Source organism: Pecten maximus, chromosome 14 (genome assembly GCF_902652985.1).
Source record: "Pecten maximus chromosome 14, xPecMax1.1, whole genome shotgun sequence".
In the NCBI taxonomy this organism is placed as follows: domain Eukaryota; kingdom Metazoa; phylum Mollusca; class Bivalvia; order Pectinida; family Pectinidae; genus Pecten; species Pecten maximus.
Genome location: NC_047028.1, coordinates 16,758,192 through 16,780,610, shown reverse-complemented (window position 1 = coordinate 16,780,610; position 22,419 = coordinate 16,758,192). Strand labels below are relative to the sequence as shown.

General features: G+C 37.0%; 1 protein-coding gene across 3 annotated transcripts in view; it reads right to left on the bottom strand.

The window, feature by feature from the left end:
* Positions 1-22,419, bottom strand: part of LOC117342336 (unconventional myosin-XVI-like) — a 171,248-nt gene that overhangs the window by 20,242 nt on the left and 128,587 nt on the right. For all 3 annotated transcript variants that reach the window (XM_033904472.1, XM_033904474.1, XM_033904475.1), the window contains exons 35-36: positions 528-575; positions 207-310 (exon numbers count right to left, since the gene is read on the bottom strand). In XM_033904472.1, coding sequence (XP_033760363.1) covers positions 207-310; positions 528-575 — 152 coding nt within the window. The remainder of the gene's footprint in view (positions 1-206; positions 311-527; positions 576-22,419) is intronic.

Sequence of the window (22,419 nt, the reverse complement as noted above, 5' to 3'; positions counted from 1 at the left end):
CACATTATACTGATGACAGGAGAACCAGTCGTTGCATTCTCAAAGTGCTTGGCGCTAAGCAGGAGCAGCAACTACCATTTTGATAGACTCTGGTATGCCTCGGCCAGGGGACAGTATCCAAAGCCTTCCTCACAAGGGCGAACGACCATTAACTAAAGACCAGAAGTGGGGCATTGTCAAGGGTTGATTTCTGCTTGTTGACTTACCAAATACTCCTCTAATTTTTCTCTATTTTTCTTCTCCACCATATCTCTTTTCCAGTTGGGTATGGAAGCATTGATTGGGGTATACCCTGGAATTTGGCTGAAGTCTGCAGAAAAAAAACACCAAAAAACATTCAATGAAGGTATTTTCTATACAATTATTCAAATAGAATTTCATAAGGATGGTGTGAAGTCTTCAGACAATAGAACAGCAGTCTATTGTTAGGATATTGTTTGGCTGGAGTATTGTTCTGATCCTATAAACTGGTTGAATCCTTTATTTCTCATTTAATATTTTGTGTTGCAAGAATTTTCAAAACTTACCTATATCGTCCAAGTCTATTTCCATACTGGAAAGACTGGAATTGCTACCTGGAAGAAACAAAACAAATCTATTTAGAAAATAGCATTAAACACGTAATGTTGTGTATACTACACAGAACAAGTCAGGTTTGGTTGTGACAGACACACTCACAGTTCTGTACATATTTAATTGGTAATCATGTCAGGTATGTTTGAAATATGGTTGAATGAGGAAAGTACTAAAATCCTAGCCATGCGTGTTTATGTAAACCTCAGGAGAGGAAAACATTTCAGCATCACCTGTCCTTCAAGTTTGCAGAGTTTGAAAGTACTTACTCAAAGGTGAGACATAGTGGTCCAATTATACTCAATTAGTAGTACTTCAATTACTCTAAGAAAAAGGTAAAATTTACGAGAAATTGTGCATTTAGTAATCAAGCAAGTGGTCACCAATATTTACTTGCCCATAGTCCAAATCTACTGGCCCTGAGCATTCAGACCTGAACTTTTATTATTCGGAACTTAAGCACATCAGCAATCCATCATTTTTTTTTACCAAGTACACATTCATTCTTCTAAAAATAACATCTGGTTGGTAAAGGAATTTTAATTAAAACTAAATCAGAATGCCCCTGAATAGTGTTGACAAACAAGTCTAAGAGAGACAGTATTTGGATATGAGATGGCAGGGCCCCATTGACTACAGCAGTCAGGAATGAGATCTTATCTACATATTGTTACATGTGGGCAGGTTACATGACATTCCAGCGATGTACTTCAGGCCTGTGTACAGATCTCTTCCATACTCTAGGATTATAAGTGAGCTCAGACAGACCTCTTCACTACAGACTTGTGGTTTCCTCTCTAAATGGGAAGTAGCTGAAAGGGTATCGTTGACTTACAAACTGTGGCTACTATTGTTAACAGACTGGTAAATATAGTCGGCACTGCAGTAGGGAGTGTCTCGTCTCACCTAACATCTCCCCTTACGTAAATGTCTCAAATGCCTCGAATGTTTAAAGAATGGTATATTATTAATGCACAATGTTTCAAAAGAATCATCGATTTCTGAAATATTTTTGTAATTGACCATATTTTCAAGTTGACAGTAACTAAAAGATAATTTCAAATCAAGTGTGCTTTACATCATGGCATAAAAAATCAAACTGACAAATTTTAGTGTTTCATTTTAAATTACTTCAAAATTACCCCCCCCCCCCCCCCCCCCCCCCCCAAAAAAAAAAAAAAAACAAGTCTGAGATGTAAGTACAGTGCATGCCTGGAATATCATCAGGATTGGTATTTGAGGGGAAATCCAAGAGAAACTGCTCTTAAAATCTTATCAGCATATGTTTGATGTCTAAATCCAAAGCCCTGACATTGTACAGCAGTGCAAACATGTACCATAAACCTTAATAAACCTCCAGAACCTGACATTGAAATCGGAACCCTTCCAGGGAAATGACCTCATCAGGGACCAACTTGCAACTTAAAATGTCATGTTTGATTTAACATCACCTAACAAACCAATACATATCTGTGGTTTAAACTATTTCCTTTAAAGTAGGAGATTAGTCATACGTGGAAAATTCAATAAATCCAACTGGTAGGGGGCAGGGTAAATTTCACTTCTGAAGTAGGGTATATAACATCCAACTGGTATTGGGGCAGCTTAAATATCACCTCTGAAGTATATTGCATCCAAATGGTATTGGGGCAGGTTAATTAAAATTTCACCTCTGTAGTATATAACATCCAACTGGTATTAGGGGCAGGTTAAATTTCACCTCTTTAGTATACATGTATTACATATTCTGGTTTCAGCTTTAATATGATTTAAAATCTTAGAGGCATCATAATTACAGACTACAAGATAGAGACGCTAAAAACAAGATAGAGAGGCTACCAATTTTGTATGTGGAGAGTTTGTCAGGTTTGTTTTTCAACTAATTTATCTCGTACAGAAACCTGAATTAATTAGGACAGGAGAGCCTGTTTTTGCTTTGTATTTTTCAAGCATTCTAACTCAGTAAGGTCGAAGGCTAGAAGTATAGAGATGGATGCAGATGTATCATACAAAAGCAGTTCTGGAATCTTGAACTACAATAAATGCTGTTTTAGACTTAAAACATAACACAATTCCAAGAACTCAAAGAACATTCATCAAATGGTAGTTTCTAGGACTTCCCCTATAAGTAGCTAATTTATATCCATATTCCTTTGGTGTGATACCCATGGTATAGCTGATAATGTAGTTTACTGGGGTAGGAAGCCTCTCAATAGTCAGTCAGCATCATATGAGAATGGATATTAAGTCTCATAACAGTTAGGTTCATATGAGGAAGGGTGTCAAGGTGACACCAACAGTAAGGTTTATATGAGGACAGTTTGGTTGGTTGGTAAATGTGCGCTCAGAAAAGCTCGCATGCACTTGTCTGTTCAGAAGCCAGCCTGCCCCACCCTGAACACCTCGAGTTACAAGGGACACCAACAGTCAGGATCATAAGAGGACAGGTGTCAAGGTGACACCAACAGTTAGGTTCATATGAGGATGGGTGTCAAGGTGACACCAACAGTCAGGTTCATATGAGTATTGGTGTCACGGAGTCACACCAACAGTCAGGTTCCTATGAGGACGGGTGTCAAGTGGTCACACCAACAGTCAGCTGGGTCGTATGAGGACGGGTGTCGAGGGGTCACACCAAAGGCCAGGGTCATATGAGGATGGGTGTCAAGGGGTCACACCAACAGTCAGCTGGGTCGTGTGAGGACGGGTGTCGAGGGGTCACACCAACAGTCAGCTCGGTCATTTGAGGATGGGTGTCAAGTAGTCACACCAAAGGCCAGGGTCATATGAGGATGAGTGTCAAGGGGTCACACCAACAGTCAACTGGGTCATATGAGGACGGGTGTCAAGCTGTGACAGATAAAACATTATAATATTTTAGTAATCTGTCGAAATGTTAAAAACAATTACCGCTGTGACTAAATGTCCTTACCAGTACTGTACATGTTAGTTTATGAGGTCAATGAACACTTATACCTAAAACACACAGTTCACTCAAGACCTCATGCTTTCCTTGTCTTTCAATATAATTCTCACATTTCCAACGTATTTTCTGATGAGTTTGAAATATCCTGTATTAGATTGTATTCTTCTAGGTCATCATGTTACAAGTGTTCCTATCCTGTACACTGATTTATACTTCAGTACCAGAACACTGTAAACATGGATACAGGCATAGTTTACTTTATAAAAGTTCTTGATCTTCTTAAATATCACTTTCTGCAGACATCAAGGTTTCCTTCCATACAAATGTATTTTGTACAAGTTTGAAAAACACCATATGAGGTTGCCATGGTAACCTTGAAGTGAACAAGATGTATCCCTCTAAACACTGAAGCACATTATTTAATTACACGCTTTTTTACCCAGACTTTTCTGTTTTATTTCAGATTTCTAGAAGAACAAGGCAGAAGACGTTTGAAAACTAAAAACACAGTAACACATGCATATAGAGCAAATGACACCTCTTCTCCTCCCAAACATCCTCTCTAGATTCATCTTCCTCTACTTTATCTTCATTATAATCCTTATCTTTGAAATTTTCAATTTATGATTTGAACTTCTTCCCACAAACATTTTGCACTAGTTTCAAACATGTGGTTTTCTGTTAAAGCATTGCAGGCATTGCTTATAATATATCTTGTGACAAAATATACTATAAACAAAATCAACTTATCATATATACTTGTCTAATGGGAGTTTGTATCTGATATGCATGCATGTTATGTATACCTTCTGACAAAATCAGCAAACATACAAATTGATATTAACAAACCGTATGCTCAGTGTGCTTATAAGGTCTAATACAGTATCTGATATGCATGCATGCTATGTAAAGGTCAAAGGCACATGTGTCAGATCACATGTAAACCCTAAAGGTCAACAGCACGTTTTATTACGTCATCCCCTCCAATGTGTGGCCAAACTGTTGTATTTTCACACAGAAAAATGTCATCCACAATTAAGATTATAAATCCAAAATTGCACCTGCAGACATTAAACTTTTCAAAGATGGTGTACTTCCGCGCAATCTTGATGAGATACACTGGATCTTAAAGCCTCCAGCAAGAACATGGTCAATCTCCAAATCTCCTGGTTTTGCCAAACATTACACATCCGTATACAGTTTCAACGGAATCATTAAGTACACTAAGTCTGTCTTTGATGTTAACAATATCCTACCTTTGTCCTGGTTGCTCTGTGTATTTCCCATTATGCCTGTAGTTACACTTGTAAGACACTCTTTTGATATATATATTTTTAATTCTTCACCACACATGTGTAACATCCAGTATTTGTGTTTTACACACGTTTTTCTACTTTACTGCAGTTACGATATCAGTGTGCTGAACATATGAGGGTCGCTCTAATGCTACATAGCTAATACTGGTATTAAATGAGAGATTTCTTAGCTGATAAAAACCCTCTTTTCCTCACTGTATAAGTAAACTCTGCCTTGTAGCAGGGGTTCTCTCAGACTATTAAGATGCCATCAACTTCTACTTTGAAATAATTCTGTATTTCAGTGAACAATTTCACTAGTTAACAAAATGTCTGTGCAAGCACACATTAGCATGACTCAGCACTTTCTGATCCAACCAATCTTCTCTACCATTAAAGCTGATATAGAACAGATTAAAAAAAGTCTACATTCTAAAGCTTGGAAGGAATTTGAAAACCTGATACTTTTTGTTGACATAAACACAATCAAGTGAAAAGGTATCCACAGACAAAATAAGGATGTTTACCTGAAGAATGTTCCCATAATTCATGGACAGTTGCCCAGCATGGAATGAGATACAAGTAGACATTAAAATGCCAAACATTTAGCAATAACATACCAAACTTGCACATAAAAAAAAAAAATTGTTTAGTCTATTTTGGATTTTGAACACTTGATTTTTTGACATTTTGCAATTAGAATATGATCTTAAAAGACACTTTTATAACACAGAGAACACATGATCATCTATGATAGTAAAAAGTGTATATTATATAGCATGCATGAAGAAACAATTTTTCCAAACTTTCTTTTGGATTTCCACCCTTTTCTCTCCCAGCATCACTAACATGTCCTATAAGTAAAATGCAGTAATATGATGCACTTTTTATTCATTATTCAGCATTTACTGTATTCATCACTAATCTAATATTTAAAAGCAATATTCACTTGTGTGGTTTTGCAGGTACAATCCAATGCAAATGTAGTGTAGTAATATGAATGGAAGGACCAAGAATATACTTTACATTTTTCTTTCTGGTAGGTAATATTACTCACAGCTTTCCAATATTAGGCACAGTGGCAATGTCTGCATATCAAGCAATAAATCTTTATATCACTGAGTCTAAGAGATGGCATTGATATACCCAGTCATGCAAACGACCAATGAAAGAAATCTAAAGGAATCAGGCTCAGTACCCCTGGTCGTTAAACTAGTGTATTGGGAAACAGGAGAGAATCTGGCATGAACATCAACCTACATAATAACAGAAAAAGGAATTCGGCCAACGTCGCTGACATAAATTAACGACACAATCAAGAAAAGTAACAGAAAGAGGCAAGAACCTTCAGGAATAGGAAGGAAATTGGAGCAGCAGTCCCTATAATTCTTGTGTATATCACATTATATTAGGATTATAGAAAAATCCTGGTCGTGGCACCATTAATTAGGGTCAGACCCCTCCTATGCCCTGTACAGTCCCCCAAAAAGTTGTGTAATGTGGCGATTAAGTGATGGGAGAACAAATTAGTCCCAGCATTGCTATGGTAGGAAGTGCCAAAACAGACTGTATAGTGTAGAACTGCCAACATATAAAAACAAAGCAGTTTGTATACATGCTGGAAAGTTCTCACAAACATCAGGAAATCCTTGGACATTTCAGGAACATTTGTTAATAGCCTTGCTTTCAAATGGCGCATTTATTTTGGAAAATTCCTCAAACACTTGCACATGTTATACCAAGAGTCCAAGATGCTTAGAAATATATACACACAATTTGCATTGTTTACATCTATTTGGCAAACAGTCCGAAACTTAAAACTATGTCTTACTACATGCACGTATCCAATATTCTTCTGATGAATCTATTTTTATCACCCAATGTTCTAGAATATGTAAGCATCATTTATATGCAATGCCTAGATGTTGTCCACATATGTTGATGGCCTAATTGTGAATACTTCGAGAAAATTTTTATATTTCACTATATTACATTAGGACAGTTATAAGGTGGGGAGTCCCTTCAGAGTGAGGTATGTACCAAAGAAGTTGGTTATTCAGCTAATGTTGTAAATGACATAAAATATTGTACAATAGGGTGGGTGACAACAAAGCCATTATCATGAACAGTATACTAATGGGGATCAGCTGGTATAGGGTACTGGCAACAACACAGTACGTCAAAATAGTTACAATTATGTATTTTATAGGGTACTGGAAACAACACAGTACGTCAAAACAGTTACAATTATGTTTTTTATAGGGTACTGGCAACAACACAGTACGTCAAAATAGTTACAATTATGTATTTTATAGGGTACTGGAAACAACACAGTACGTCAAAACAGTTACAATTATGTTTTTTATAGGGTACTGGCAACAACACAGTACGTCAAAATAGTTACAATTATGTATTTTATAGGGTACTGGAAACAACACAGTACGTCAAAACAGTTACAATTATGTTTTTTATAGGGTACTGGCAACAACACAGTACGTCAAAATAGTTACAATTATGTATTTTATAGGGTACTGGAAACAACACAGTACGTCAAAACAGTTACAATTATGTTTTTTATAGGGTACTGGCAACAACACAGTACGTCAAAATAGTTACAATTATGTTTTTTATAGGGTACTGGCAACAACACAGTACGTCAAAACAGTTACAATTGTTTTTTATAGGGTACTGGAAACAACACAGTACGTCAAAACAGTTACAATTATGTATTTTATAGGGTACTGGCAACAACACAGTACGTCAAAACAGTTACAATTATGTTTTTTATAGGGTACTGGCAACAACACAGTACGTCAAAACAGTTACAATTATGTTTTTGATTTTTTTTGGTTACATTTTAAAGATCAGCAGGTCACTCATTAAAAATACCAGGAACTAAAATATTTGTTATTAATAAATGGTTTTAAAAAAATTACTTTCACTTTTTGTTCTAAAGAGTATTACAGGTACAGTGCCGGAATTTTTGTGAAATGGTTATATATGAAAATGATAAAAATTTGGAAAAAATCCAAAAGCTAGAGAGAATGCCATTGTTTGAAATTTGAGAAATGAGTCAAATTTGAATTTGATGAATTTCTAATATTTGTGAAATGATTTAACTTCATACCTGATAAAAAGTTTTAAAAATTCAAAAGCAAAACCAAGTAAAACACTTGTAAATTAGATTTGAGTATACCTGTTACATACCTTGTTCAGCAGTAGAGCTCTCAATAGTAACTGTGTAACACAAATCTCCCAACTCCATCTTACATGTATTTACATTATCCTCTAACAATTCTCATTAAAGCCACATAAAAATGTCTCACAATTTCAGATCATAGGTTCTATTTCCACTCAATGTCAACAAAATGATTGTTTAAGGCAGAACCATTCTTGCTGATTAAAAATTATAACTATTAACTGACAACAAACATTTTCTTTTTCCAATCATGAAAAAGACAAGAACATCAGAACTAATCCCTGGAATTCACACAAATGCTTCCATATTAACTAAAGATGTAAGAGTCTTCATCATAAAACCAACCTGATCAACCTAAAATTTCATCATTAACCAAACCACCTTAAAGATCAGAAGATTCTATTTTTTGGTTTAGGGGAAGCAACTATGTAATGAACTTTAATTATGAAATGATCTTCCATTTCATTGGATGGAATACAAGGATGTCAAGATGTAAATGAAACCAAATATGGTTTTCAGGATAGAAGAGCTCTAAATCTCACCAAGAATGTGGTGTTGATTTTGAAGATTGCCAGCCTACACTACAAAACTCTGCCATAACCTAGTAATATACAATCTTTTGTTTCTCCAATTAGCTGTAGTCTTGGAAAACTTACAGCTACAAGGAAACAACAAATTGAGAGAGATTACCCTTCAAACGATCATAAAATACACAAAACTGAAGGGGCATGGTGCTTAGAGGCTTCAGATACATATAGTAGTTAATACATTAATATTCCTCTGTATTTGATTTATTAATGAACAGAAGATGAATCTCGAAATATCAAGAGCATTTTGACTGACCTATATATTTTCTCTAGCTTTAATCCATGTCGATCAGCAAATAGCAGATCTGTAACTTAAGTACCAATACTAGATGTGTGCAATATTAGTAACCTTAATTAAAACTTTGCTTGTAAGACGAAATAGTAAGTTGGGTGTCATCCAGGGAACCGATCAGTAAAATTTATTGATTCTAAGGCCTTTCAATCAATTGGGAAAACTCATTTGAATGTTTAAACAAATTTTAATCCCTGCAACCTTGAATTCTGGTAAAAGTGCTAGATTTTTACAAACTTCGTCTACAGGTGCCATTCAAGGAACCTACCAGTCATATTGGTATCTTGACTGTAATTAATCAGAAGAGGTTGTTTAAGTGTTTTAACAAATCTGACTCCTGTGACCTAGAATATGGGCCAAGGTCATTTCTATTCACAAACGTTGTGAAGCTTAATCCAAGGAACCTGTCAGCTAAATATATTGATTCTAGATCTTCTAGTTAATTGGAAGAAGTCATTTGAATGATTTAAAATGTTGACCAATGTGACCTTGAACATGGGTGAAAGTCACTTCTTTTTAGAAGTTTGTTGGGTGCCATCAAAGGTAGCGGCCAAATCTCTTGATTCTGGGCGTTTTGGTTAACTTGGCAAGGTCAGTTGAGTGTGTTTGAATCAATTGGATCCCAGTTACCTTGAATATGTGCAAAAGGTCATTTCTTATTGTAAAATTGATGAAACTTCATTCTTGAAACCTACTGACCAAATATCATGATTCTACATATTTTGTTTTTTTGGTTAGGAGGTAATCCCACATGACCCAAACAGATGACCAGATAATAGATGCACACCACAGCATAAGCTCATTTGGCCCTTCAAGAAGATCGCGAGGTCAAACTGGTGACCTTGGATCATTTAACATTGACCAATGTCCACGTGAATGTGATCAGGTATAGAGATGTTATGATACTATGGTGGAAATATGAATCGAATGAGTTGGTACAGAAGGGGTGTACTTATAAAGCTACAATGTACCTAATCTGAGTACCATTATAAGTTAGTTCCCCGTCTACGTCCCACTGGACAGACATTACAGAAGACAACCCACACTCTATATACCAGAGGGTGTTATCGCCCAATTTCCCTGGAATCTCCTAGAAGGGTTTGCCAAAACACCTACAAGAGGAAGCATTGTTCCTGATAAAACAGTAGACATCAATATCAAAGGTTCTTTATCTCTGGAATCCTGCCTGGCTGTCTAGTCAGCAGAACACCCAACAGTTCAGGGTGTTGGACATTAAAACATCTTAAACATTCATAGGTATACAATATATTGTAACATGTTATTAATGGCTTGTTTTCATCTTCTTTAAAATCTGGTACCTGCTTGATTTGATTGCGTGTTTTTATCAAACCACTTTCAAGCTTCAAATTCAGACTTATGTTACAGAACCTAAAAGAGTTTGATGCTGCAAGGATTCCCAAAAGAACACATGCTGAGCGAAGGACTTTGTGTATTATTTCTGCACTTTTATGAAGGTTTTGTTGTAAACTATAATTACTGCCATATGTCGGTAATAAACATTCCTGTTGACGGGGATATCAGGCAATCATTGTCAACATTCACCTGATTTCTGGGTATTCCTCTTAGTGTAGATGATGCATACTAGGAATTTTTATACTGACTGACGTATATCATAAAATATTTGTGGGTACTTAATTTCCTTCACAGTTTGGAAATACCTATAGCTAGCTTTGAGGTGCTAATTTACCTGAGAATGCCATATTAAGAAACAATGACCTATTATTCCAGCAGGTTACATTTCTATCTATTTTTGTTATTCCTTTATAGACAGCTAATGTTTATAGTGCTACACAGTAACTAGTTCAGCTGAAATCTAGTTAGTAACACAGCTAACATTATAATAAGGATCTTTAATATATATAGGTATACAGTGGAACCTCTATAAACCGAACATGCACGGGACATGAATATTTGTTCGGTTTACAGAGGGTTCGGTTTTGAGAAGTTGATCGAAATGACCCGGTCGAATTCCGGATATAATTGACCCGACGATGTTTTGTTACTAGATGGTAAAACCGGCACTAAGCTTACTGTACGTACGTTGACATTTTTTTTTTTTTTTTTTGAAGAATATGAATATCATGGAAGTAAATCAATGCATATATTGTAGATTATTAATAAATGAAAATGACTATAACCATAGTTATATACAGTATTTGTACATGTAACTGCATTTCACGATCGACCTACATTCTGTTACGTACGACTGAAGCTTCGCCATGTGGTGGGGCCCGATAAGGGGTACATGTATTTGACACATTATAATAAAGAACAAACACGTAAAACATATGTATTTTCAATCTCAAATAAACACATACAACAAACTTGTGCATTTGCTTTCATTATGAAACGCATTGGAAAGAAAAGTCAAGTTCTTTGAAATAAAATATTTTACGTCTTACGATACTGTACACACTTATATTCTACATAATGTAGTTAATCCAAGAATGAATGTAGTGTGTGAAGATGTGTTGTTTCAATATTAATTACAATTGATCAGTCGATACCGGTCGTATCCCGACATCGGTATAAAAACAAATAGGACACTGGCTTCCTTTCAGTGTGTATATTTCTGACCATGTAAAAATACCCACTTTGGGCCTCATTTATATTAAATGCGAAACTCCGGCTTTCTATAGCTCTACTTGAACAATCCGCCATGCTTCAATGAAGTGTGGTATTGTTTCATAATTATCGTGTTGATTATACCATGTACACTATCATCATAATACCCCTCGGGGTATGTATTGGATACCTTACAAATCACCTATATATATACGCTGGTCACGACACGTGATTAGTAGGCTTAACACAATACCTGTCACAGGTGTTGTTTCACGGTTGACCGACCGGACCCTGTGGCATGATCGCTCAGGTAAGGCCGGTTTTCAGAAGTAATTTTTCGTATATTTTAACAGGGACCGGACACAAAATTGGTCCGGTGTTCGGAATTCAGAGGGTTCGGTATTTGGAAGTTTTTTAATACTATAATAAAGAAGGAACCATTCCGTACATTGCCAATTCGTTCGGTATTCAGAGGTGTTCGGTTTTTAGAAGGTTCGGTTTTCGGAAGTTGCACTGTATATGTATTTAATCATGACAGTATGAATGTTTTAATTACCAAGGTTATACCAGTATATCAAGCCTGAGTAAAATATCGTAAATATACATGTAACAGAGCGCATGATTAATTAAATTTAAATCACTACCTCCGCTAGGGATCGAACCCGGGACCTCTGGCTTACTAGTCTTATGCTCAACCGATCGAGCTAAAGAGAAGATCTCTCTAGCCGAGCGGTATATTGTGGCTAGTATTCACCAGGGTTACATACATTTAAGTTAGAAATCAACACCAGTAAATCATTTAACACAGTTGGCCTTTACATCATTTACAGGGCCATGCTCATAGCTTGTTTTCCCATCAGGTTTAGAGGGTAAAAATTCAATGCTGAGCAAATCTGAATTAAAATGCCAGGGAAAGAAAATTTGACTTTGTGATAACAGTTCTAATATCACATCTAATCAAGTTATGCCCCGGCTTTCTAGTCAGCCTTGGTTTGGTAGTCATGATACCACAGAACGGCAGCCCTGCCAAACTTGTGTCAGTTGTGCAGTAATCGGTGGTAAATACCTAGTCTATACTCCATCAACATACAGCTGTCAATCTACAGCGCTCTGAACTTCCGTACAGGTAAAGAATCATATAGGATTAAGGTATCTTGTCACGCTAAACACTGCTAAATTTCTTCTAGGAATGTAATTGTGAGAGTTTAATTATTTCTTGTAAAATCCCTAAACTTTCCTAGGTGAGCAATATCATAAAGACAAGTATGGTTCATAAGATAGTGTTAAGTTGGTGTGTTTTGTAATATTTTCATTAATTCTTATCATTTTCGGATACAGCCTGCTTCTATAAAACGATTTCCTTGTCAGAACTTTTTTATCTTTTGGTGTTAAAAATGGAAAATAACAGGTTCCAGATTTCTAGAAAATATTTGGATATCTAGAAAAAGCTGAACAACTGAGAAGGTTATTTAAACAGTTTTAGACGATTATGTAACAAGCTTGTACAAACGAAAGTCAGTGTCAAAATACAGCTACCTGTTTATCTGAGCAGATAGACATGGAAAGGATGGAATGTCGACTTTCATCACTCGAATGTCATGATAACAAATCGACACAAAGGGTTCAGCTTCCTCATCCAGAACAATGACCTGCCTTTGGGTCAAATTCCAACAATGCCTACATGCCCTAAGCCTGGTTAGCTTGGTCACAAAAATAAACTGATTTTATACAAAATAATTATATCCATAACTAGAGCTGTCACCGAGGGGGTGACAAGTATACTCCCCGCTTTTCCTTGAAAATGATAAAGTACAATCAAGGTTAACTCACACTGTGGAACTGATTACATATTATTAGCTTATGCCAAGAATGATTTAATGATATACGGATATTCAATTAAAAAGATGTATTTCTAAATTTAAAACAAGGATTTAATGTTATGATAAGAACCAACAACTTCCTCCATCTGCGTAGCGTTTACTTCCTATACAATGTAGTACACATACATATGGTTATCCAAAATTAACATCACTTCACACGATTTGTCTATTTTTTGCCACCAAGGGTAGAAGTTTAAACTTTAGTCAATCTAACCCTCAATCTGTATCCCCTCCTTACCAGGTAATGTTGTCTGCTTCTTCCCTTGACCAGGTAAGGGAGAATAATGTTTATTATGTATTTCCCCCCTCATCCAAACAGTGTAGCCCAACAATCTTATCCTCAGTATTCCCTCCTTACCAGACAATATGCCTGCTCCTTCCCTTGACCAGATTAGGGGTAGTGATGTTTATTTTATTTTCTTCTTCTTCCTCCCAACAGAATGGAGTGTTTACCCTTAGTCAGGGCCAGCACTGTCTGGTGAATATAATCTGTTTTCCCATTACTGGTACTCCAGTTGCTCTAAAACTGATAGCCTAGTCAACATGTTTGACCAATAGGCCTATTCCTTTCCCTGACCAGGGGGTGAATGTTTATTTTGCATCTTACCTCAACATAAACTAAACAAGTCTGCTTACCATTAGCTGGGTTCAGTCTGTTTAACTCTGTTGGTCAACAAAGATCTATCTGTGTGCATGGCTTCCTTATCATTAAGTGGTTCAATCTAGATGTTCCAAGATTTCTAAAGGCACAGGATGAAGTTTAATATCTTCAATAGTATAATGCCATCTTATTGAATTCTTTAACACTCTGTCAAGCTTATTACATCTGTTTACATTACAGTGTATTTCCCAAAATTGACCAGTCTGGATGCTGATTTTCCTATAACATAGGTTTAAAGACAGTGAAATCTGGTCCTGATATATATCAACATCAATATTATACTTCTAGTGTGATGTATACTCCTCTAGTTATACTTACGTATCTTGTTTTACGTGTCCTTACAGCTAGAAATCCAACTTAGATTTCCACAAGTTGCTACGTAGGTCAGTAGGAAAGGTATGTAGATTGTAACGTACAGACCAGAACTACAGGGAAATCACTAATCGCTGGACATCTACTGGACGCTAAACCTGGTAATCCAGTAACAATAAAGGTGATTTGGTTTCCATGGCTACCTGACAATATATACTTGTGTTCAGATGAACATAATACCTGTATAACCCATCGAGCCAGAGGTGAGAATCCCCAGATCATGCTACCTGTATAATTACGATTATATCAAAACCAGACACATGATCCCTATATCCATACATGATCATTAAGCCCAAATGAGGTATGTCTGTCCATTCCATACAAAGTGGTGAAAAAAGGAACAATTGTTTCACAATTTTAAGGAAAATTCTTTGAATGAAAAATATTCTTTGATTGACGAGAAAAAAAACAAAAAACTTTTCCTGAACTTAAGTACGAGTTGAAATTCTGCAGAAATTAGATATTCACTTATCTATTAACTTTAATAAGCATCTGTGAAAATGGAGCCAGTTGGGCTTACAGCCTAAAAATACTCAGATTTGAACCTTTATACAGGAGGATATGGCTTCCAGAAGGAACCTAATGTACAAAATCTGTTTATCAAGGGGGTGGGCTTATTAATGAACATGGTTTTATCCCCTGTGGTACTGAACACAGCATCTCTACCTGTGATTATTTCACAGTTGCTATGGTAACCAGGTGATGACAACACTTTAGGGATAGGATCACACTTCTCCCCTTTCAGTTTAATCTGCAAACCACGACACCAGAGCGAGGTAATTTTCTGATATCAACAGACCCAATACATGTACTCCAAAGACCACAGAAAAATACTTCTTTGTTTACCTGAGAAACCCTCATTGATTTCCTCCAAATGACTACAACACATATAATATACAGTGGCATTGTTACTATGGTTACAGGGTATCACATACTCATTATAGGTATACCACTGTTTCTGGGAGAACAAAAGAGCCTCAGAGTGATATCTGCTCATATATATCTATATATAATAAACGTCTTTTTTGAGTATAAACATACACTGAACAGGATTGTGTTTAAAATACAGAGGTTGATAATATAAAATTATTTGGCGGCTAATGTTGTTTACAGAATCTAAAATTCCAACTGGTTCTGACATGATACGATGAAAGTCTCTTTTCTGCTTTTATTTATCATTTGATATAAAAAAGAAACTGATTAGATTAAAACCAAATTGGATTGAATAAGAACTCCCAATGTTGTCACCTTTGCTTCTTTTTTCTCTTCTCCCTAATTCTACCTCAATGTTCCATTATGCTTCTTTGTTTCTCCCTTTCTATCCATTCCTCATTCTATCCTCTTCCAATTTTTTTCATTCCTCCTTTTCTATTCATTCCTCATTCTATCCTCTCCCAATTTTCTTCGTTCCTCCCTTTCTATTCATTCCTCATTCTATCCTCTCCCAATTTTCTTCGTTCCTCCCTTTCTATTCATTCCTCATTCTATCCTCTCCCAATTTTCTTCGTTCCTCCCTTTCTATTCATTCCTCATTCTATCCTCTCCCAATTTTCTTCGTTCCTTCTTTTCTATTCATTCCTCATTCTATCCTCTTCCAATTTTCTTCGTTCCTCCTTTTCTATCCATTCCTCATTCTATCCTCTTCCAATTTTCTTCGTTCCTTCTTTTCTATTCATTCCTCATTCTATCCTCTTCCAATTTTCTTCGTTCCTCCTTTTCTATCCATTCCTCACTCTATATATCCTCTCTTTATTTTCCTCATTCCTCCCTTTCTACCTACTCCTCACTGTATCTTAATTTTCTTTGTTACTCCCTTTCTACCCATGTATACCTCATTCTCTCCTTTCCCCCCTTTTTATCCATTCCTCATTATATCCTCTTCTAACCAGTATACATGTCACACCTTAGTATATGTAGCTATGAACCTCATTAAATGGTCTGCACAATAAAATCACTACATATCTTTCTGAAAACACCCTATGGAACTATCTTAGCTGAAATTATACCGAGGTTTTAGAGGTTATAGAAGAACCAGGAGAATTTTTCATTTTTTCTCTTTTAAATTGTATTATTACTGTATTATCTTGTATTTATTTCACTTAACCACATTTGAATCTACACCAATTTCAGTGGATATTTTTGTAGGTTGATCAGACCTGAGAGTAACCTTATAAATATTTCAAATGAAAATGATAGACAAGCAATTTGTGTGTAATTCATGTGTAAAATAAATGTCGAGAGTGAATTCATCTTTGTTAGTCGAGATTCTAATGTCAATTGTTCTAGTTTATCTCGGTCAAGTACTATAACTGGTTGTTAAAGTGCTACGGAGGGATGTGTTTGGTGGAGGGTCTATCTGGGGGAGGGATGTGTTTGGTGGAGGGTCTATCTGGGGTGGGATGTGTTTGGTGGAGGGTCTATCTGGGGGTGGGATGTGTTTGGTGGAGGGTCTATCTGGGGGTGGGATGTGTTTGGTGGAGGGTCTAGCTGGGGGTGGAATGTGTTTGGTGGAGGGTCTAGCTGGGGGTGGGATGTGTTTTGTGGAGGGTCTAGCTGGGGTCGGGATGTGTTTGGTGGAGGGTCTATCTGGGGGTGGGATGTGTTTGGTGGAGGGTCTAGCTGGGGGTGGGATGTGTTTGGTGGAGGGTCTAGCTGGGGGAGGGATGTGTTTGGTGGAGGGTCTATATGGGGGAGGGATGTGTTTGGTGGAGGGTCTATCTGGGGGTGGGATGTGTTTGGTGGAGGGTCTATCTGGGGGAGGGATGTGTTTGGTGGAGGGTCTATCCGGGGGTGGGATGTGTTTGGTGGAGGGTCTATCTGGGGGTGGGATGTGTTTGGTGGAGGGTCTATCTGGGGGTGGGATGTGTTTGGTGGAGGGTCTATCTCGAGGTGGGATGTGTTTGGTGGAGGGTCTAGCTGGGGGTGGGATGTGTTTGGTGGAAGGTCTATCTGGGGTGGGATGTGTTTGGTGGAGGGTCTAGCTGGGGGAGGGATGTGTTTGGTGGAGGGTCTATCTGGGGGAGGGATGTGTTTGGTGGAGGGTCTAGCTGGGGGAGGGATGTGTTTGGTGGAGGGTCTAGCTGGGGGTGGGATGTGTTTGGTGGAGGGTCTAGCTGGGGGTGGGATGTGTTTGGTGGAGGGTCTAGCTGGGGGTGGGATGTGTTTGGTGGAGGGTCTAGCTGAGGGGGTGGGATGTGTTTGGTGGAGGGTCTAGCTGGGGGTGGGATGTGTTTGGTGGAGGGTCTAGCTGGGGGAGGGATGTGTTTGTTGGAGGGTCTAGCTGGGGGTGGAATGTGTTTGGTGGAGGGTCTATCTGGGGGTGGGATGTGTTTGGTGGAGGGTCTATCTGGGGGAGGGATGTGTTTGGTGGAGGGTCTAGCTGAGGGGGTGGGATGTGTTTGGTGGAGGGTCTAGCTGAGGGGGAGGGATGTGTTTGGTGGAGGGTCTAGCTGAGGGGGAGGGATGTGTTTGGTGGAGGGTCTGTCTGGGGATGGGATGTGTTTGGTGGAGGGTCTGTCTGGGGGTGGGATGTGTTTGGTGGAGGGTCTATCTCGAGGTGGGATGTGTTTGGTGGAGGGTCTAGCTGAGGGAGGGATGTGTTTGGTGGAGGGTCTATATGGGGGAGGGATGTGTTTGGTGGAGGGTCTAGAGGGATCAGGGGTGAAGGAAAGTGTTACACTATATCTATATAATAAAATGCTGCTTCATATTTGCCTACTTCAGAAAAAAACATCTTGAAAATTTATGAGGTTAGCATGTCAAGTATACCTCCATCATATAAGGAGGCACTGAAGGGGTTTAGACAAAAACCTACATAATATAATGGTTCAGTATTAAGTCTGTCAATTACAGTATACCAGCCCATGAATTTACCATAAACAGCTACCCATGAAAACTATCTATGAATCATGAGTTGATGAAAAAATGTCATGTCAAATGTTCCTCAATTTCTATTTTCTTCTCGATTCCTGTACAAGTCTCATCCAACATACTGCCCAACCTGCTAATGCCAATATTCTACAGGGAAAATGGTGAAGCAATTAAGTTACAACATATATATGGTTTTACCTGACTTAGGTAGATTTGAATAATACAGTATAACTTTAGTGAGATAGACTTAGTTTCCATACTGAGGTACACAGATATTCGGACACCAGGTCAGAGCTGGTACTTAGTTTCCATGCTGAGGTACACAGATATTCGGACACCAGGTCAGAACTGGTACAATGTGGTACTTTGTCTAAACTCTTAGTTTACAACAGTTTGATAATCAAACTTCAGGAAGTACATTAAATAAATACAAAATTTCAATATTTCATTTGAAAATCAAGATTTTTTTATGTGAATTTTAAGAAGATTTTTATCTGAGATGTAAGTTTATTCTGTAGTTGTTAGGTGTCTGCTTTTGGATAACTAAATGATTAATGATGAGGAGAAACAATGACTTTCACAGAAAACATGTCATACTTCACTGATTAATTCAACAACATTTGGCTTTATAAAGGAATTTGATAGGCTGAGGCATATGTATAAAGGAATTTGATAGGCTAATTAAGACATATGTATAAAGGAATTTGATAGGCTAAGACATATGTATAAAGGAATTTGATAGGCTAAGACATATGTATTTATAAAGGTAAATAGATTGTTGACAAAAGATAGAAGAAGTTAAGGGGATGGCTTAATTATTTGAAGGCATCACTTGATCCTGTTAGTATTCAGCTATCTCTATATACTATGGGTAGTTTATTGGTGAGGAGCTTTTGTAAAATAAATTAGATTGTTTATAAGAGAAGCAGAAATGAATTCAAAGCTTTACAATAATCAATGAAACAGTAACACCATTATTAGAAAAATAAATAGTTACAGGCCCTAATGGCCTCTTCATCAGATAAAGGGCCTACCCCTTCCCCTGGAGACAACACATTAGTATAATATGCACAGCAGTATTATCTCAGCGGGTCAAGATTACCCTGACTGATTTGTGAGAGGGGAGGAATTTTAAGAGATGCAGGCAGGGAGATTTCTGAAAGGTTGTACGAGGTGAAATCACCAGGAAATGGTAATACCATTCTTGGTATGAGGAAGCTATACTATAGGGATACAGAGTGGTCAATGTCTCCCAAGGCTAACACATCACACACCAAATAGGTTCTTCACCTGTGTTTTATAAATATTTTCTGCCCTCCTGCTCCTGCCATTTATCATACCATCTGATTTACATTAAGGCTATAAACCTTTAGTTACAGAGCTGTGTATAAATTTACCAACAGTGTGGTGATCTGGTTTGAAGCATTCCCAAAGCCCTCCTACAGAAGCCTACAGGTCTAGACTGGCCCTCGTCTCTAGAATATCCAATTATGAATAAAATGAAATGAATTTGGAAATAATCATGACTAGAACATAACTGTTATCAAGCTATAAATGTACATGATCTACACTAAGGGATGTGTAGATACATCTTTAATATACATGTACCTATACAGTATATAAGAGTATGTGTGTGCGTAAATTGTTCTTTGTGTTTATAATATGAAAAAAAAAAAAAAAAAAAACGAATAAAAATGTCAAGAAAAAAAAAAAGAATATAAAAATTAATTGAGTTTTATAATTTTAATCTTTTGAATATGTAGGTCAATGTGGAAAAATGTTGGTTCACAACCCCTGGAGGCCCGATACCTGGTCATAGTGATACTAGTACTGGGTCAAAATGTAAGTATTCTCAGCAACTCAATTAGCTTGATTGGCTTGATGAGATGATGAAAACACAAATATCTCTGCTGGCAAGAACATTATTTAACCTGGTCATGCGGCCACACAAAAATCGGTGTGGAATTGGAATTTCCAAAACTTGGCAAAAGACCATTCACTTCCGATCTGGTTATATTGCTGCTGAATACCTGGTGACAGCAATATCAAGGTTAATTTTTTTTTTTTTTTTCGATTCTCTGTCAAACTAATTGTTTTATAATTCTATATCAAATTGGTCCTTCTGCATCAAAAGGTGTATGATTTTATGGACACTAATGTTTAAAGAATTTGAACTATTTCAAATCTACAAGCCCCAATACAAGTCTACAGGAAGTTGTGTGGTTTACATTGGTAACGGCTAGATATCTACCCAGAAACTGCATGGTCGGGGAATGTCTACAAGTCTACAGGAAGTTATGTGGTTTGGGAAATAGTCTCTATAAAAAGCCATTTTGTACATTCACTACACCATAAGTTAACCAAAGCTGTAAGGTTTGCGAAATACTAAGTCTTTTAAGAAGCCATTTTGTATTGTGGACTATACTGTAAGCTACCTATAGATCACCTGTCTATAGAATATTAGAAATTATAAATTAAATTGAGGTTTATGATTTTCAATTTTTTTTTTTGGTCTCAAGGATATGTCTGATCCTTAGTTCCAAACTAGGGGAGATAATCTAATATTAGAATTTAGTGGAGCAATTCTAACTAAAAACTGATGGCCAGTCTATAAGCTTACAAGCAGCTGTGAGGTTTGAGACTCCACATAGGAAGCCATTTTGTACATGAAGCTGTGTGGTTTGTGGTTTGGGCACTCACACAATTCTCCTACTGTGCATTGTTTGCTGGTACACATTTATTATTTACACAACATATGCCCTCTTAACTCTCCAAATATACAGTCCTGCATACATGCAGATCTGCACAGTAGTATATCTTCTCACGGAATCAACTAGCCTATCCTTACAAACTAGTTTGACTTAACATAACAGCTTCTGAGAAAAAATTCCATCAACATTGTGAGAGACTTCATATTCCCATAAATAAGTTTTAAAATATAATGATTGTATTAACCAGGAGAAATCCGTCAGAAGGTTAAGCACTGTAACATTGTACAAATCTCCCAGAGGATGTCACAATAAAGTTTGTTTAAATTAGTGTTTGTACTCATCTATAATTAAGTTATGAACAGTTATAATGCTTTAACTGTCTGGTCAACTTCAAAGGTTTCTGAACAATAAAAGTAGATTGTATATGAAAATAGCAACTATAATTCCATAAAACAATAAAGTTTGTTTAAACTCAAGGTAGATCTTTATGTTGGGTAGTGAGAACAAGGTAGAGCTTTATGTTGGGTTGTGAGAACAAGGTAGACCGTTACATTGGGGCTGTGAGAACAAGGTAGATCATTATGTTGAGGTTGTGAGAACAAGGTACACCTTTATGGTGGGGTTGTGAGAACAAGGCCGGTAGATCTTTATGTTGGGGCTGTGAGCATAAGTTAATAGAACATATTGGTGTTATCAAGGTATATATAACTAAATCTATTTTGGGGTTGTGAGAACAAGGCTGACTTAATTGATGGTGAGTTTGTGGGAACAAGCTAGTTCTTTGAATTATTTGAACAAGGGTGACCTGACATTGTAGATATTTGATAGATTTGAACAAGGGTGACCTACATTGTAGATCTTCCAAGTGATTTGAACAAGGGTGACCTACTTTGTAGATATTTGAGTTATTTGAACAAGGATGACCTACTTTGTAGATATTTGATTGATCTGAACAAGGGTGAACTACATTGTAGATATTTGAGTGATTTGAACAAGGATGACCTACTTTGTAGATATTTGAGTGATTTGAACAAGGATGACCTACATTGTAGATCTTCGAGTGATTTGAACAAGGGTGACCTGACATTGTAGTTATTTGATTGATTTGAACAAGGATGACCTACATTGTAGATCTTCGAGTGATTAGAACAAGGATGACCTACTTTGTAGATATTTGAGTGATTTGAACAAGGATGACCTACATTGTAGATCTTCGAGTAATTTGAACAAGGGTGACCTGACATTGTAGATATTTGATTGATTTGAACAAGGGTGACCTACATTGTAGATCTTTGAGTGATTTGAACAAGGGTGACCTACTTTGTAGATATTTGAGTGATTTGAACAAGGATGACCTACATTGTAGATCTTCCAAGTGATTTGAACAAGGATGACCTACATTCTAGATATTCGAGTGATTAGAACAAGGATGACCTACATTGTAGATCTTCCAAGTGATTTCAACAA